The sequence below is a fragment of the Neopsephotus bourkii genome, unplaced genomic scaffold (genome assembly GCF_033783945.1).
Source record: "Neopsephotus bourkii isolate Nb327-2 ecotype Australia unplaced genomic scaffold, CSIRO-AGI_Nbou_v1 NB_1638, whole genome shotgun sequence".
In the NCBI taxonomy this organism is placed as follows: domain Eukaryota; kingdom Metazoa; phylum Chordata; class Aves; order Psittaciformes; family Psittacidae; genus Neopsephotus; species Neopsephotus bourkii.
In genome coordinates, this window is record NW_026902113.1 from 11,516,520 (window position 1) to 11,533,220 (window position 16,701).

A 16,701-nucleotide genomic window follows, 5' to 3' on the forward strand; every position below is an offset into this window, starting at 1 on the left:
CATACATATGGTCTTGTCAGTGACCATATTTTTGACAATGTATAGAGGGATTAAGAAACACTTAGTATGGAGTTTGTGAGCGAACATAGGTGCCTCAGTAACACTGTTGCACATATTTACTGGTTTGGATCTAAACAATGTGGCCACCTAGTGTTCAAGCACCTTGCCATTAGGTGCAACCAGTGACCATGCGGTTTGGTCAGGATGCCAGGTGATTTTAACTGCTGTGAGAATTGTATGTGTTGGCTTGGCTGAAGAATGAAAGGTTACTGGCAGCTCTGGTGTGCTCTGAAATGTGCAACTTTTGTGTGCTTTACTCCCTTAGGTACTTTTTCTGTCCTGTTTATCACAAGAATCTTTTTAGTAGTTTGGACAGAATTGAAATGCAGTCAGGTATGTGCTGCTGTGTCACAAACAAAGAGGACATACTAGTTATCCTTTTGGGTCTCACTGGAATGGAGTTAATTGTCCTTGTAACATCCTGTATGGTACTGTACTTCATATTTGTGGCTAAAGTGGTGTTATTGTCACACTAATGATTTGGCTGTTGCTGAATAGTGCTTCCATAGGTAAAGGCTTTCTTCCTCACCACAAGCAGGCTGAGTCAGGGAAGGAGGTTGAAAGGTGACACGTGCTCAGCAATAAAAGGTCAGGAAAATGTGGAGGAAGGGGGGTATGTTTGTGCTCATAATGTTTGTCTTCCCAAGCAAGCACTATACACTCTGAGACTCTGCTTTCTAGGAACTGGTAGGGTGTAGTGAATTAATTCCTCTCTTTGCTTTACTTGTGCATGCAGCTTTTCCTTTACCTATTAAAATGTTACTGTCTTGATCCATGAACATCTTAATCTGCCTTCTATTTTCTCCTGTTTCACTCTCTTCACAGGAGAGGAGAGTGAGTGAGAGGCTGGGTGGATGTTTGACTTTTGGCTGGGGTCTACCCATCACACCTTTATAGTTTTTTTGTAAAGAAAAAGATCCTATGTTCTCATGTGGCAGAAAAGGAGTATTGTTAAACTGTAAACTCTTGGAGAACTTTGTCAAATCATGGTTGCTTCTAACTGGTAATTATTTTTTAACTGAATTTTGGAAAGGAATCTGGGGGCTTAGCAGGAGAACGTGCACTGAAATTCATTTAGCTTAACCTCTTCTGTGAGGGTCAGTCATTTGTGTCTGACATTGGCATCTTAAGGTGGTGTGTTTAGAGACCTACTGTTGACACAGAAGCATCACTGGTGCAGGAGGGAACAGAGGTAAGAATGTATTGTTGTGTAGGTCAGCTTGTAAAGGAAACTTATATTCTTTCATTCAAATTTCATATTTAAATTTTAGAAATTTATATTACTGAGGGTGAATACCATTTTATGTTTAGGTGAATTGAAAGCTCATGAGTAGAGTATTTAGGAAATAGCCATAACAGGTTTTACATCTTTATTTTACCATCTGACTAAGACAATATAATGTAATGAATAAAATCAATAAATTGTTGACTTCCATCATTGTAGAGCTGCCTTTCTTTCTGGATATGGTAGTTAAAATTCTTGGCAAGTTTCAGCTCATGTGTCCGCTTCTTCTCTCAAATCCCCCCCAGATCCTCGGTGGTGTCTGCGCTTGTGAACTTGGTTGTGATAACGATCTGACCAACTTCAGCTGCTGTTAGTGACCCTAGTATGTAGGCAGAAGAGCAGCTGCCTGTGTGTTGGGAGCATGTATGGGAAACTGAAAATATTACTGAGAGGCTGCAGCAGTGATGTATTAATTTAATAAGAGGGACAGGTTGATTTTTGTTACCTTCAGGAGTTCTGTATAAGAATGCTTCAAGGAGAGCAACATTTGGGCACAAATTTAGAAAGTTCCAAATTCTCTTCATCCATAGTCATAAATATTCATTGTTTTTACAAGCAGGACTAGAAATGAGGTAGGATGTCTTATAGTTGGCTAAGAAGTGAAAGCTTCTTCTATGGCCAGTTCATTATGGATATTGTATGGGTTTTGATAGGGTTTTATTTGTTGTGTGCTGGGATTTGCTTATGGTTGGGGTTTTTTTTTTAACCTATTTTTATCTTTTTTTACCCTCTATTTCTGGCTGTGAAATCAAGTAGTTGAATGTTTAGTGTGCTACTGACCCCTCCACCCCACCTTTTCCCCACCTTCTGGTGTATCTTGCTCTGGATCTGTATTGGTTACCTAGGGAAATTCAGAGATGCCTAATGTTTAATATTTTCTTGGTTTAATAGGAGTTGATGGGATGTGAATAATGGAGACTAATATAGACGTAAAAAAAAATTAAAATTCTTAACCATGAGGGCACAGAGTAAGTCTTCGCAGTATAAAGGACACAAGCTGAAACTTACCAAGGAAAATAAGTATAATTTATTGCAGATTGAGAGAAGGAGGTTGAAAATGGCTTTCAGTAACGTCAACCTGAATTTTATTTGGAAATATTAGTCAAGTAGTAATGGATTTACTTTTAGTGCTGTTAATACTAACATGTATTAGGAAGAATTAGTCTTTTGTAATGCCGTATGTCAGTGTTCAAGGCTTCTTGATCCTTAACTTGTCTTGCTCTGTTTAAAGATTTTGCAAATGCTTTTACTGTTTTTAGGGAGCTGAACTAAAAGGACATACTGGCCAACTTTTCAGCCCATTTATGGTATTCAGCCAGATAGGAGGAATAGTTGGTCTTTAAGGCTGTGATGTCACATTAGAGAGCTCTGTCAGCTACATTGTGCTGTTATTCTTTTTTACATTAAAAAGGTGATGCTGAACTAATAAGAATGTCAGAAATAGTAGAAAAGAACGATATTTTAAACAGTCCTTGTCTTTATTACCAGAAAAATACTGAAATAATGAGGTGATTAATATCTAGTTATTACAAACTAATTTTAGCTACTTGCTTTTCAAAGAAATGTTGTAGCCAGTTATCTTTCTTTTTAATAAGCAAAAGAAAAAAATTGGTGAGCAGCAAGTCCATGCTCATTGCACAAGCATTAGCACATATATCCAAAGTATGTATTAAGCTTCAAATGCTGTGTGATGTACCAGACAAGTGTAATGCAAACCAGTGATAATGAAAATGTACTAGGAAGTGCCTTGTTGTATCTCTGTTAGTGCTAATTTTAAATATGAAAGGGAGGTATCTGTTGTAACTCAGTATTTTTAGATGCAGGCTTAAATACAGGACCAGATCCTGTGTATCTCGGATCTTCTCTATAAATTGGTTTTCTGAATCCAGACAAATGTAGTGTTAGTTTTGCAGGTTTTGTGTTGCACTTGAATTTGTGTAAGCTTGTACAGGACAGAATCCCTAATCTGTAAATGAGGGTTAAAAAGATGTATGCACCTGTGTATTTGTCATATTTTTCACCAGACTTTGTCCACATTAGGTTTCTTTCCTCTACATTGTCATTTTCAGCTGCTGTTATTGTTTTGACTTCTTCCAGTAATAGCAAAAGTTTTTTGTCTTGACATACACATTTCTACACAAGAAAAGTCTGTTAATCTGCATTCTGATATTTCTAGAGGTGTATAAGTGTATTGGTGTAAAAACTGTACAAAATAGAATTCTGGGGTTTTTATTGGTTTTTTGTTTTTGTTTTTGTTTTTTTTAGTTGTTGTTGTAGTTTTTGTTGGTTTGAGTTGTTTTGGTTTGGGGTTCTTTTTTGTCTGTGTGGGCAGATTTGGGGCTTTTGGTTGTGTGCTTTTGGGGGGAGTGGGTTTGGTGTTGTTTGGTTTCATAATTTTACTTTTTAATTAAAAAAAATGTGTTCAATTTCTAGAGCAATGACAATGAAGAACGCCTGCAGGTTGTAAAACTGCTAGCAAAAATGTTTGGGGCAAAGGATTCAGAGTTGGCTTCTCAAAACAAACCACTTTGGCAGTGCTACCTGGGGAGGTATGTGTTGGTTTAATTCCCTTCCATATGATGAAGAAAACATTCAATGAAGTATAATTAAAATTTTTAAGTGGTACAGTTAAGTGGGTTCCCTTCTGCTGCGTTATCTGAAATCTGACAGCTAATGCTAAAGCAATTATTTTACATAAATCTTCTGCATCTGTGATTCTGCAGAGGAAACAATTACAAATCATTTCTTTTTAGTTCTTTTTTCCCTACCCAATTATCTTTATTGCAGTTGTCAAGCAAAAGGAATATTTTATTTCTTCACAAGTGAAACTATTCAATAATGGATTAATTCTAAAACAGCATCAAATGACACTTGCAGTATCAGGTGATACTGCAACTGGTTTTGAGGCTTTTATATACAGTATTTGTATACTGGTTTCAATTTTTTAATGGTAGGAATGCCTTTAAGGAGGTTTGTAGTATTTAAATTTGTGCTGCAAATATACTTAGTCTTGATTTTGTTATAAAATGACTTGCATCAAAATTAAATATGAGAAAATGCAGGCTTTCAAGCATTAAAACTAATTCATTCTTTCAAAAGGAAGTAGTACAGAGGTTGAAGTGACCCATCTCAGAATAAATTTTTACTAGGCTAGATGCCTGTTTGATGTCTGTCATACAGTTTAAAGAGAAGACAAGTATCATAAGCTTATAAAAGTTTTAGCTGCTGATACATGGTTCATGGTCAATTATATGCATTATTACAGAAAAAATACTTGAAATATCAGACATCTTTGTAATAAATAGTTGTTATCTACCTGGGAGTTTTTTGTGTGTACCAGGAGAGAATATTTCTCTTCATGTTTGGAAGATGAATTAATAAATGAGTACAGAAATCTTTTCTTAAGCTAAAAACAGTCTACTTAATACTGTGAAATCAGAGATGTTTAACAGCATATAACTGCATGGGAAGCATAAAAATATTTTTGGAGGTATATAAAATTGTGTGGAAATAAACTAATTGCCCTAGGTAGAAGCATTGGTATTTTTTTTATTGTTGTAATGATTGTCTTGTTTCTAAATAGGTTTAATGATATCCATGTACCTATTCGTCTTGAATGTGTGAAATTTGCAAGTCACTGTCTTATGAACCATCCTGACCTAGCAAAAGACTTAACAGGTACCAGATATATTATAGCATTAAAATAGAATTTTAAGTCTCCTGGAAAAGTCAGGCAGGTTAGTTGTAATCCTAAGTAATGCCAGACATAATGGAGGATGTAATTGAGGTTCAAGTTCTAAGTCACAGAGTCCCTGCCTTAGTGCTGCCTCTTGGGCTGAGGGAGTTGTATATAAATGCCTTAACCAAAGAGATCACTCTCTCAGAGCAGTTGCATTCGCAACCGCTGTTGAAAGTAAACACTATGGGATCAGGCAAAGACAGCCTGGCTAACCTAATGGTCATGGCATTTATTAATTAGGGTGCAGAGTGGAGACCTCAGTTCCACAAAGCCAAAATATGTAAATATTATGCAGTCATGGTTTAAAACATGAGAAACAGTCCTGGTAACAGTCCTGTGATCACAGCCATTGGTTCCTTCTTCAGGTGAAATACAGCCTGTAATTCCAGACCTCTGTAGAAAGGAACTGGTGTAGATAAAAACATTTAGTAGTTGTTGTTCCTGATGTTTTAATGAAAAAAGTATAATTGAAGAAAATTGTATGGGTTTTTCTTTTTCCCCTCAAAGTGCATATGGAGACTGTATCTCCCCCAATCAATAAACTCCTACTTGTAATTTTTGGAGGTAATATCTTTGTTTAGTTGGTCTAAGCAGGGAATTTAAAGGGCCATTAATTGCATGGGACTGCTCCCCTGCTTGCTGAATGTTTGTCAAGTTAAAACAGAAATACAGACAGGCTCGAGTCATCCGGTAGTTATTGGTATTGTTAAGCCAGCTTAAAAGAAAATTCTGGGCTTTCCAGAATGGAAATGGCAGAGATGTTTCTTCTTTAATTATCAGAATTGTATTTTCAAGGATTTTTTTTTTTTTTGTACATTGCTGAAAGACTTTGTGCCCCCTCTAATGGTATCCTCTGGGAAATGTAATTTTGCTTGCCCCTCCTTTCTCTCCCCACAGTGCTTGTCAAAGTAAAATTGTTGAAAAAGTTCTCTAACTCACTGCTCTTTCAGACCAGAACTGTTTTGTGCAATGGTGTAGTTCTTCACTTGGTTTTAATTTATTATGTGCCCCTGTGGAACACATAATAAAGAAAAAAAAAGAGTTGTATTTGGATTTCAAATTTCAAAACCTCTATGAGTGCGAAGCTTTATTTCTTGATGCCCACTCTTGACACTTGTGCTGATTACTGGAAATCTTAATGGCCAGTGTTTCAGATAAGACTTGAAAATTTTCCCTGGTCATTGAGCAGTAATAAGAGAACAGTAACCTCTGGTTATTGCATTCAGAGTAAACTTTGAATTTCCAGTGTTTCTTAATGTACTTAGTGTTTCACTGATTTATGCAGCATACAGTGATCTTAACTTCTGTTATGTGTTTTTTTACCTGATAGTGCTTCTATAACCTAAAATAGGTACTTCTCGAAAGATAAATGAGCTTTGCCATTTTATTTGTCAGCTTTCTGAAGGGATGATAGCTGACATTTTTGACACTTAAGCAGAAATCTTAAAATGTGGATAGTATGAGATTATTGATATTACCAAATAAGTAGCAGTGGACCAAAATAATCTAGAAAAATAGTTTTAAGAGAAATAAGCTAAAACATGTCTAAGTAAGCATTATAGCTTCGTCAAAGAGCATTCTTAAGTATGTCTCTTGATTTGTCCTTGTTTACAATGCTTACACAGCTCATACTGTAAAGTGTTCCTGGAGTATGTGAACTAGATTCCTTGTGAATAGTATAGAAGTTGTAGTCAGGAGTGCAGCTAATGTGCTTCAGCAGCCGAAGGGGATAGAGTATGCAGGAAAAGAGTAGTCTAATTATTAGTAGCCTAATTATTGTAAGAAATAATAAAAATGAAAGTAAAAATGTAATGCCAGAACTCATATTTCTATGATGCCAGAAATACAAAAATTTGATATCCTAATGTAAGGTTTTACTGGTATTTCTCTTAGAGAAAATTATTGGTTTCTTACTGTCAGTGCTCAAACCGGTAGAAAGTCATGATTTCTGCTTCTGTCAGTTGGGTGCTGTGTTGCATAAGAAAAGTAGCAAAAGTTGTGTACTTACTTACTTTTTTTCCCCCCAGAATATCTTAAAGTAAGGTCACATGACCCTGAAGAGGCCATAAGACATGATGTTATAGTCTCCATAGTTACTGCTGCTAAAAAAGATCTTTTGCTTGTCAATGATCATCTACTTAATTTTGTCAGAGAAAGAACACTGGACAAGCGGGTAAGACATAAGTAGTCCTAATCATGGATGTGTGTTATATTTCTAGACTGTAATTCAGCTTTTTAAAAAACAGCAATTCTAAAAAATGCTGAACTAATTTGAAAATGATGAATTAAAACCAATATTATGAAAAAAATTTTGAAGCAGTCTATTTAATGAGGCCTCTTTTGTCCGTTACTTGAATGCCACATTTTTCATTGTGCAGCATTTTTATTCAAGATAGTATGCTATCTTGAATAAAAGGCTAAAGCACAAAAATACTATTCCAGTTGTGTAGTTCTAGTTGTTTGGGGTTTGGTTTTTGTTTCTTTTTTTTATTTTTTTTTCAATACAATGAAATCCTTATAAAACATTCTAACATTTTGCTTAACAAATTTCACAAGCAGGTTTCAAATATTGAATTAATAAATTACTAATGAAAAATGTTCCCCCATCAGAGCTAGTTAGACTTCCTTTAATTAGATCACTGTGAGACTGACAAATCAATGTAGTAGCTTTCAAATTTGAGTAGTCTTGAAATTTTGTTTAACTATGTTTGGTTATTTGGTAAAATTTTTGAGGGTTTGCTACTTATTGTATAGCTGCTGGTGCAAACCTTTAAAATTAAGATTATCACCTGTTTTTTTCAATTGCTGGCATGGTTTCTGCTGTTGCACTGGTAATACAATCACAAATACTCAGTGTAGCCTGAGAAAGGGCATTGGCTTGAATTTGTAACAATTCTGAATTCAAGATACTTGTGCGGTAATTACCGATGTTGAAAGGTTTAGCATAGTAAATTTAATGCTATATTTGTCCTGTTCAGAGGGTGTTGCACTTAGAGATTATTTTGGTGTAGAATACTGCCTACCAGGAAATTCTGCAGTCTGAGCTTTGAACTGCTAAACTGGGTGCTATTTCTTTTTCTCAAGTGGAGAGTGAGGAAGGAAGCTATGATGGGACTTGCACAGATATACAAGAAGTATTCATTACAATCAGAAGCAGGAAAAGAAGCTGCAAAACAAATATCATGGATCAAAGATAAACTTCTGCATATATATTATCAAAACAGTATTGATGACCGGTAAGTCAGTCATGGGCTAGGTAATTCTGTTGATAAGTGCGTAACTTACTCTTCAGATTTGTTTTTCCTTTGTGCTTAAGTGCTGGCAAGGAGGAGTCTTGATAATGTATGTTTTGATCCAGTGCGTAGTATAATCTTACATGGTTGCAGCCAAATGTCTTGTGTTGTTTTCTTCTTTTTTACCTTAAAGGTCTAAAGTTATTCTAAAGGATGTGATAGGTCAGGATATTTCAATACCTACAGCTGTATTTCATTGCTTGAGTAAAGGAGATTTTTGTTTGTATTTAAGTAGCTTGCTAATTTTTATGCTAAAATACAGTAATTGAAATCACTTTAACAATCTTGCTTTAGATTTGCATGTTATATGATTTAAAGGTAAGCCTAATAATGGTAGTTAAGGCATATCCCTTTGCAAAAGGTTTGTTTTTCTGTACTATAATAGCCATGAATTAAGAGCTTTGTCCTGGATTTGTGGTGAAAGCAGTGCTTCTGTCATACCAGCTATAGCCTTGTCTATGGTTGTTTGTATTGAAAAACAGATAGATGCATATGAGCAGCTAATCCCTCTTGACTAATCAAGGCAGTCTTAGTGGAGCTGGAAATGAGCCTTTGACCTTCACAGTGTGATTGATTACAAATGGTATTGCAAACCTATCCTAGTCTTTTAAAAAACTTGTGGACTCAAAAAGTCGTCTGTCATCTTCAAAATAAGAAACTGTCTCTGGTACCATGGAATTGTGCAGATCCAGTCTTACTCACGATTTTCTTAAACTTCAGGATCTTTTTAATGGAGCTGGGTTTGGGTTTTGACCGACTGCTCTAGTTGTGCAGAAGAATTTTCTTCTCTCCATTAGCCTAAACATAATTTTCGTAATTCCCCTGTGAATGTACCTACATTTTTATTGTGGAAGCAAAAGAAATGGGATAAACTTATCCCTTGGGAAAGAGGCTAGGGAGAGGTGGAAGAAAGTCATCTCCTTTTGATGAGTATCTGAGTTCTCCTTATAGGCTTCATGATAATGTATGATACAGTCAACATGATATTTCTTTATTTTAGGCCCATTAATTTACATCAATTCATAAATTTATCTCAGTGCTGACCCGTAATGAAATTCACTGATGACATCTCTTTGGGCTGATTATTCAGAGACAACCTTCTCTAAAATCCTTCGGTTCCTGTCTAGAATAATATATCTGACTTCAGTTATGTCGTCTCTGAAATGTCCTACTGCTAACAGTATCATTACAGAAGATGTAATTTTATAGTTTTGTTTGGCTTATGCTGAGTTATATTGGAAGTAACTTGACCTTTAGGTTTTTGAATAACCTCATCTTTATACGCAACAATTGATCTCTAGATAGGTCTGAGAACTTCTGAATGAATGTTTTGCAAATCCAGCTGCTTTCTTACTTTACAGTTTAAGTTTCTTAATCCTGTCTTTCAGGTTACTTGTTGAACGAATCTTTGCTCAGTATATGGTCCCTCACAACTTGGAAACCAATGAACGAATGAAATGTTTGTATTACCTTTATGCAACATTGGATTCAAATGCTGTGAAGTACGTGCTGTTTTTAGGTCCTTGCAAAATATTTTTAAATACAAACATTGTAAATCAGTTATAATTTGGCACAAGTAGCCTACGCCTGTGGACAAAAGTAGTTTATGAACTATCAGAAAACAGAACATAGCAATAATATCTATTTTTCAGGTGGTATTGTGGAGGTAAAAAAACCAACAACCCAAACCCCCAAAATAAAACACAAACAAAACCCCAGCCTAATAGGGTGTTTTCCAACAAGGTGTGGTATCTTTTAAGCATAAATAGCTTGAGTGCATGTCTGTCCTTTTATGTCTGAAAGGAGATAGCATAGATAGTAGCATTGACTAGCCCTAGATTTTATCTGGCAGCTTCTCAATTAATAACACCTAGGATAACTTTAGAGTGGGAAGGAATAACTTGTTTGGTTTTCCTCCTTCGATATGCATTTTACTTAAAATTGTGCCTTCCTCAACTTAAAATGGGTATGTATGCATGAAATTGACTAATTCTGCAGCTGTAATGCTCACAGATTGAATTTAGTAATCTAAAATTTGTTTTTCATTTACTAGTACTTAGACACTTGAAAATCAAATATAGTTTGTTTGGTTTGGGTTTTTTTTGTTTGTTTTCTAACAAGGGAGTCTAGAAAAAGCTTTGTATGTGAAAGAATGGCTTATAAAAACTTTACAGCATTCAGATGCTGCAGAAAGTGCTTTTTGAATCGCCTACATTTCTCATATTGCCTGTCTAAAGATACTACAACTGTAGCAAAGTAGAATTAAGAATAGTATATTAGAAATAAAAAGTTGCTGTTCTAGTAAATTTTAGTATAAGCTAAAGAAAAATGCAGAATGGATTCCTTTCAGTACTTGTTATTTCAGTCAACAAATAATTGCAGAATTCTACAGTTTTCATGTGCAGCAGTACTCATTTTAAAGACACAGTCTGTTCAGTTACGTAGAACTGACTTCTTTTGGCTTAGGAAATTTTAAGTGAATCTGACTTCATTATTTATATGGCTTATTTTTCCTGGAAAATGTGCTAATTTTCAATTTTGTCATATATCTCTAATGTCTCTCTTACGAGTCTAATCATGTCCACTTTTCACAATTTATTCATCTAGTAGCTGTTTTCTGTGTGCAAGAAAAACATTGTTTTCATGATAAAAATCTTAAAACATCTGCTTTAGCCTGTTTCTTGGAATGTTTTTAGAAGAGTGATTTCATGCTTGTGCAAATCAACTCTTTATGGGCCAGATATCCGTTACTTTCTACTTCTTTTAAAGGCTGTGTAGTTAAGTATCTGAAATGAAACTTGTTTCAAAATCTCACTTTGTTCCAATCTAATATGACCATGTCATGCTGTTAAGAAATGTTGAACTGTTGCTCACACAGCAACAAAAGTTCAGGTGATAAGCATATTTCTGAGACTGGAGTTGAGAAGTATTTAAGGGCTCTTCTTGGTCAGTTGTGTTCTTTATTGAGTTTGTGATTTTTTTTGACAACCTTTTTAAAACTTTTTTTTTTTTTTTTTAGAGCATTGAATGAAATGTGGAAATGTCAAAATCTTCTACGACATCAAGTAAAGGATTTGGTTGACCTAATAAAACAACCCAAAGTAAGTTCAACTTATCTTTAGCTTACAGGTTTTTAATTCCATTTGTTTCACAATCTGAAGCTTATTTTTAATCACAGAAAATATTTTGAAAGTTAACTGATATTCCACTAGACTGCACTTGCAGTAGGAAATTTTTTTTAGGGATGTGAAAGTTCATTCTCAGTTATATCAAATATAATATGGAATTAAACATGTAGGTTTTGATAAGTGCCAGTATTAGCATTTTATTCAAACTAGTGTTATGCTGTTGACATGTTTACATTTGTCCATGTGACTTTCATCCTGTCATTTGCAGTTAAGTGCCAATTCTCTATACTGTAATATTCTTTTGAGTGACAGGACTGCATTAGAGAATGTAGGGGGCTTCAAATAGTCTGAGATGCTGTCATGGGTAAGAAATTGGTTTTGAGTGAGGGAATTTTACTTATTGTCTATTAACACAAACTTTTTATTTATTCTGGTATTGAGAGGAAAGAAACCCACAAACCACACACTTAGGAGAAACAGCTCTTTTACAGTCTTCAGGCCCCCATTGCACACTATGCTGAGTCCCTTCAGTGAGGTGATGGCAGCACAGGAGATGGGCATCAGGTGTGGCGGTTCCCTTCCTTCTGCTGCTCCTCGTTTCTTATCCACTGCTCCATCAGGGATTCTTCCACCAGCCGCAATCCCTTTAGAGTTATATTTTTTCCAGCGTCTTCTCTCTTAAATATGTTTCCTCAGAGGCACCATAGGCTTCTCTCACTGATTAAAGTTGTGTTGGTTTGGTTTCTTGATTGTGGAGCTGGCTGGAAGCAGCTTAGGCAGGCATAGGGCAGTCTCTAACCTCCGCCCTAGTGGGTCAGTCCAGCAGCCCTTTGTTACCCCAAACCCTGCCTTTACACCCAGTGCAGATGCTTAGGTATTTTAGCAAACCTTTTACTTGTGATGCTCATTGTACAGCTTGGTTGTGTTTTTGTTGTTTTTGTGTGTTTTCACCAAATTGATAATTAATTCACAGAATTAAATGACCATAAGAGTGTGTTTTCATAATCATGAACTGAAGAGACATGAGTCCAAGGCAGTAGTAGTCTCAAGACAAATATCTGAGCCATTCAGAGCTGTAGAAACAGTTTCTTTCAGAAAACAAAATGGAAACGAGCTAGTAATCTTTTAGAATATGACTTGATGTTACTGTTGTGCTTTTTCACTTCTGTCTGATTTCTTCACTTAATGATTATAGCTTAATTGTTGATATGTTCTCCTGTAGATCTTGTAGGCATTGTGAGAGCTCTCAGAGGTGAAGAGGGTTGAGGAAAAGTGGGGGAACGCTGGTATATCATACTGGAGTATAAGCTTTATTTGCTGCAGATGCTTCCATATCATGAATGCAAGATAATGTAGATAAAGTGCCACAGTAGATCTTCTAAAAATAAATGCTTCTTGATCTTCTTCAATCTGTCATTATTCAACGGAGTTATACTACTAGAAGTTAAAAAAATACTTTGGGTTTGGGTTACTTCATTTGATGATTAGTAGTTTGCTTAACTTTAGGTTTGTTTTAATGGGAGCTTTAGCCAGTACTTGAAGATATAGCCTGTACTGGAAGGCCAGATCAGTCAGAAACAAAGAAACTCCACAGTACAGTTTTGGTATTTTTCTTTTGAATTGTAAGAGGTGCAAATATGGAGATTCTGTATCTGTTGACATAATTATTTAAATCCTGTAAACCAGTTTTTATTTGTTTTGCTGAGGTTTGGGTTTTTTGTTTTGTTTTTTTGCCTTCATTTCTTGTCTGAACATACTTGTTCAGGTGTGACATCCAGAAGCCCTGAAAATTGCAGTGTTCTTCCAACACTAAGAAGTGCCAGAAAGTTCTGCAGAAATACTTAATGGCTAGAATTACATGCGAAGTGTCCATGTCATGAGATGAAGAACGTTCACTAAAAACATTGTTTGTCTTAATCTCATGCTATATTTTTGTTATACTTCCATAGGTTGCCTCTCTTCTCAAACGTTGCCATGTTTTCCACAAATTTGCTAATTAATATCCTTAATGACAAAAAACCTGTGCAAATATGTTAGAACTCAAAATCCTGTTTTCTTTTATAGTATCTAGTGAATTCCATTCTAGAGAACAAAAATTTACTATGAAAAGTTGAAGGACCTGGTCTGGTGGGAGGTGTCTGTGCCAATGGCAGGGGATTGGAACTGTATGATCTTTAAGGTCCCTTCAAACCCAAACCATTCTATGAAACGGACACTGTGTGTCTTTTTAAATACTCTTCTGTGAAAGCTAATAGTGTGGTAGTTCTACTACTTAAATCTTTCTCAGAAGAATATAATTTGATAGTTTGTAGCCCATAATTGATACTATTTATGTGCATTTATGGAGTTTTGCAGACTTTCATAAGTTATGTCCCTGAAGTCGATCTGTCAGAAGTCAGCAAAAGAGCAGCTTCCTTTATGGTTTGGAAGCTGATGGGTCTATGTGCTTTTGGCAACACTGCTGTAAGCTTGAATCTTCTTTCAGGTTCCAATTTTCATTTTAGTTATGAATATTTCCCAGTTGTTGAACAACACTTATTATGCAGCAGTGGAAGATTTCAATGTTTTTTAATTATTTTGTCCACTTTAGAACACTTTTCTGAAGATGATTTGGGTGTTTATCTTCAGAGTACAATTAAGGATTCCCTTTGGTATTTTTACTGATAATTTCTTAATATTGCAAACTTCAGTGCAATTCAGTAAAGCTTCCTAGTCTGTAGAATACTGTGGATTACAGCCAAAAGTGGGACAGAGTGCCCTGGGAAGTAGTTTGTCTACCTTCAATAGTAGGTTTTTCATCTTCCACTTTTTCAGTGCCAGAACTAACTCTTAAGGTGAACTTTTCATGTGGAATTTGAAATCCTATACCAGAAGAATTACTGACAAAAGGAAACTAAATTAAATAAAAAAGCTATTCTGCATAACTTACTTTGCTTGTAAGATGCTGTTGGATGACTTTGTATCAGTAACAGTTGCACTGAAATCTGAGCATCTCACATACCTTGAAATGTAGCTATTTTGTCATTTGTTTTGTTGTTATGGTTTGTGATTGTTTTACTTTCACAGTTACTGCCTTCCCTGTTCAGCTAAACAGAGGTAGAAGGTGTCTTATCATTGACTTGCTCTGTTCTTTACATTAAGCTGGGGACTGCTACGAAGACTACTTAGAATCAACATCTGAACAAGAAGACAAAGTGAATTTAATGCTTGCTGTCCATTTTATATTTAAAAATGAAAGAGGCATTAGATGGAAAACAATTAAAAAAATAACGCATTTGTGCTGTTCATAAGTTATATAGTAGATTGAAAAGTAATATAAATATTTTACGTAATTATCTGAGACAATGATACTGTAGGTGTGACCTAGCTTTTACTCCCTGCAACTGTCTGGCATTAACTTTGCAGTGGTAGTTTTGATTTCTAACATGTGGATGTTTTAGCAAAATGGGTGCTGACTTGTTGTAAAATGTAAAATTTTTACTTAATCTGTTTTTCTTTTATGACTTACAGACAGATGCCAGCAGTAAAGCTATATTCTCAAAAGTGATGGTTATAACAAGTAAGTTAAAGTATTTACAGTTTTAAAATTGCAGTTTAACTATATTGCATTCTTGCTTTAAGTATCATTTGAGATAAGCTTATTAAAAAGTTCTGTAACAAATAAAAGAAATATAACAAATCATGATAAAGATGATATAGCAATATGCTTTAAAGAATTAAGACAATGGTAAGCAGAATTACTTCCTTACTGTAAAAAGTCTCCACTCATGAAGCTAATCACATGACATTTTGGCTGTATATGTTGTGGACTAATAAAAAATCTAGATCCTAGTGTTTTAGTGTCTGCTTTACCATTTATAATAGAATATATATTAACTGATGTTAACTAACCTCCTCAAATATCTACTAACTTATCTATCTCTGAGGTGTTGACATTGTAAGTGCTGTTGGGAGAGCACAAAATAATTTGGGTTTCAGTAGCAGGGAAGGCACTTTGGAAACTGAAGAACTTTTATGTAACCTGAATTCTCAGGAAAGAAAAAAACCATCAACCCCAAAGGAACATGTCTTGTTCCCCCTAGGCCACCATGCCAATTGCATTAAAACCAGTATGAAGAAGAAAAAATTGCTTTACAGTTCTGAAACTTTGTTTTTAAATCAACCTTTATTTTTAAAAATAAGAATAATAATAAAAAAAAAAAGCCAGCTGTTCTGGCAGAAACTGATACTGCGTAAGGCTATGTATATTTTTGTAAAAATTTGGAGGAAAATCTGAATCTTACTACCTGGTTGGCCATGTTCCAAATCCTTTTTTTCCTTTTGTTTTATAATATAAAAGTTGTTCAGTTTGTAATTTTTCTGATTATTTTAATTCTGACTCGCATTAAGAAATCCAAAACAAATAGATGGAAAGAAATACTTAGTAGAACTTGTTTTGAGCTGACTATCCTGTGGTCCTATACAATTTTCTGTGCTAACTTTTCTTAATGCTAATGTTAATATGTAGTTTAAGAAGTGCATTTTAAAAGCTGCTTTTTTTTTTTTTTTAATATCATAAGCTGTTGTGCAGCTTATGTTTAGTGGAGGAGTAATTTAGGAAAGATAACCTTTTAATGTTATTCCACACCTGTCATATCAGGTGAGCTATATACAGAGTATATTTTTCTGTAGAGTTATAGACCTTGCATTCTGAGGTCAACTTCAGCTGTTAATGTTATTAACAAGAACAACTAGACTTGCTGCAAAATGAGTGTGAAGGCCAAGGAAAGGAAATAGCATGGAGAGGTCTGTGGGTATACCAGTTTTTAAAAGTTAGTGTCCTCATAGGTATATCTGCATAAGTTAAAGTGTTTTGTGGTTTGGGTCTTTTGTTTATTTTGTGGTGTTTGGTTGCTTACACCTCTTCTCCCCCCTTCAGTTAACTTAAGCACATGGAGAAACTGTCTTGGTGTAACATTTCAAACTTGTGTAATTTACAATACTGATACTTCATACTTCTTAAAATAAACAGTGCTTTCTTTTGCTTATTTAAAGGAAACCTTCCTGATCCAGGGAAAGCTCAAGATTTCATGAAAAAGTTCACACAAGTTCTAGAAGATGATGAGAAAATAAGAAGTCAGTTAGAAATGCTTGTTAGCCCAACATGTTCCTGCAAACAGGCTGAAGGATGTGTGGTGAGAATTGCTCTTAAAATGT

General features: G+C 35.0%; 1 protein-coding gene across 3 annotated transcripts in view; it reads left to right on the forward strand.

The window, feature by feature from the left end:
• The window catches only part of PDS5B (PDS5 cohesin associated factor B), a 109,220-nt gene that overhangs the window by 45,846 nt on the left and 46,673 nt on the right, over window positions 1-16,701 (forward strand). For all 3 annotated transcript variants that reach the window (XM_061374428.1, XM_061374430.1, XM_061374429.1), the window contains exons 9-16: window positions 3,779-3,894; window positions 4,929-5,023; window positions 7,112-7,257; window positions 8,169-8,320; window positions 9,766-9,879; window positions 11,397-11,478; window positions 15,016-15,064; window positions 16,540-16,679. In XM_061374428.1, coding sequence (XP_061230412.1) covers window positions 3,779-3,894; window positions 4,929-5,023; window positions 7,112-7,257; window positions 8,169-8,320; window positions 9,766-9,879; window positions 11,397-11,478; window positions 15,016-15,064; window positions 16,540-16,679 — 894 coding nt within the window. The remainder of the gene's footprint in view (window positions 1-3,778; window positions 3,895-4,928; window positions 5,024-7,111; window positions 7,258-8,168; window positions 8,321-9,765; window positions 9,880-11,396; window positions 11,479-15,015; window positions 15,065-16,539; window positions 16,680-16,701) is intronic.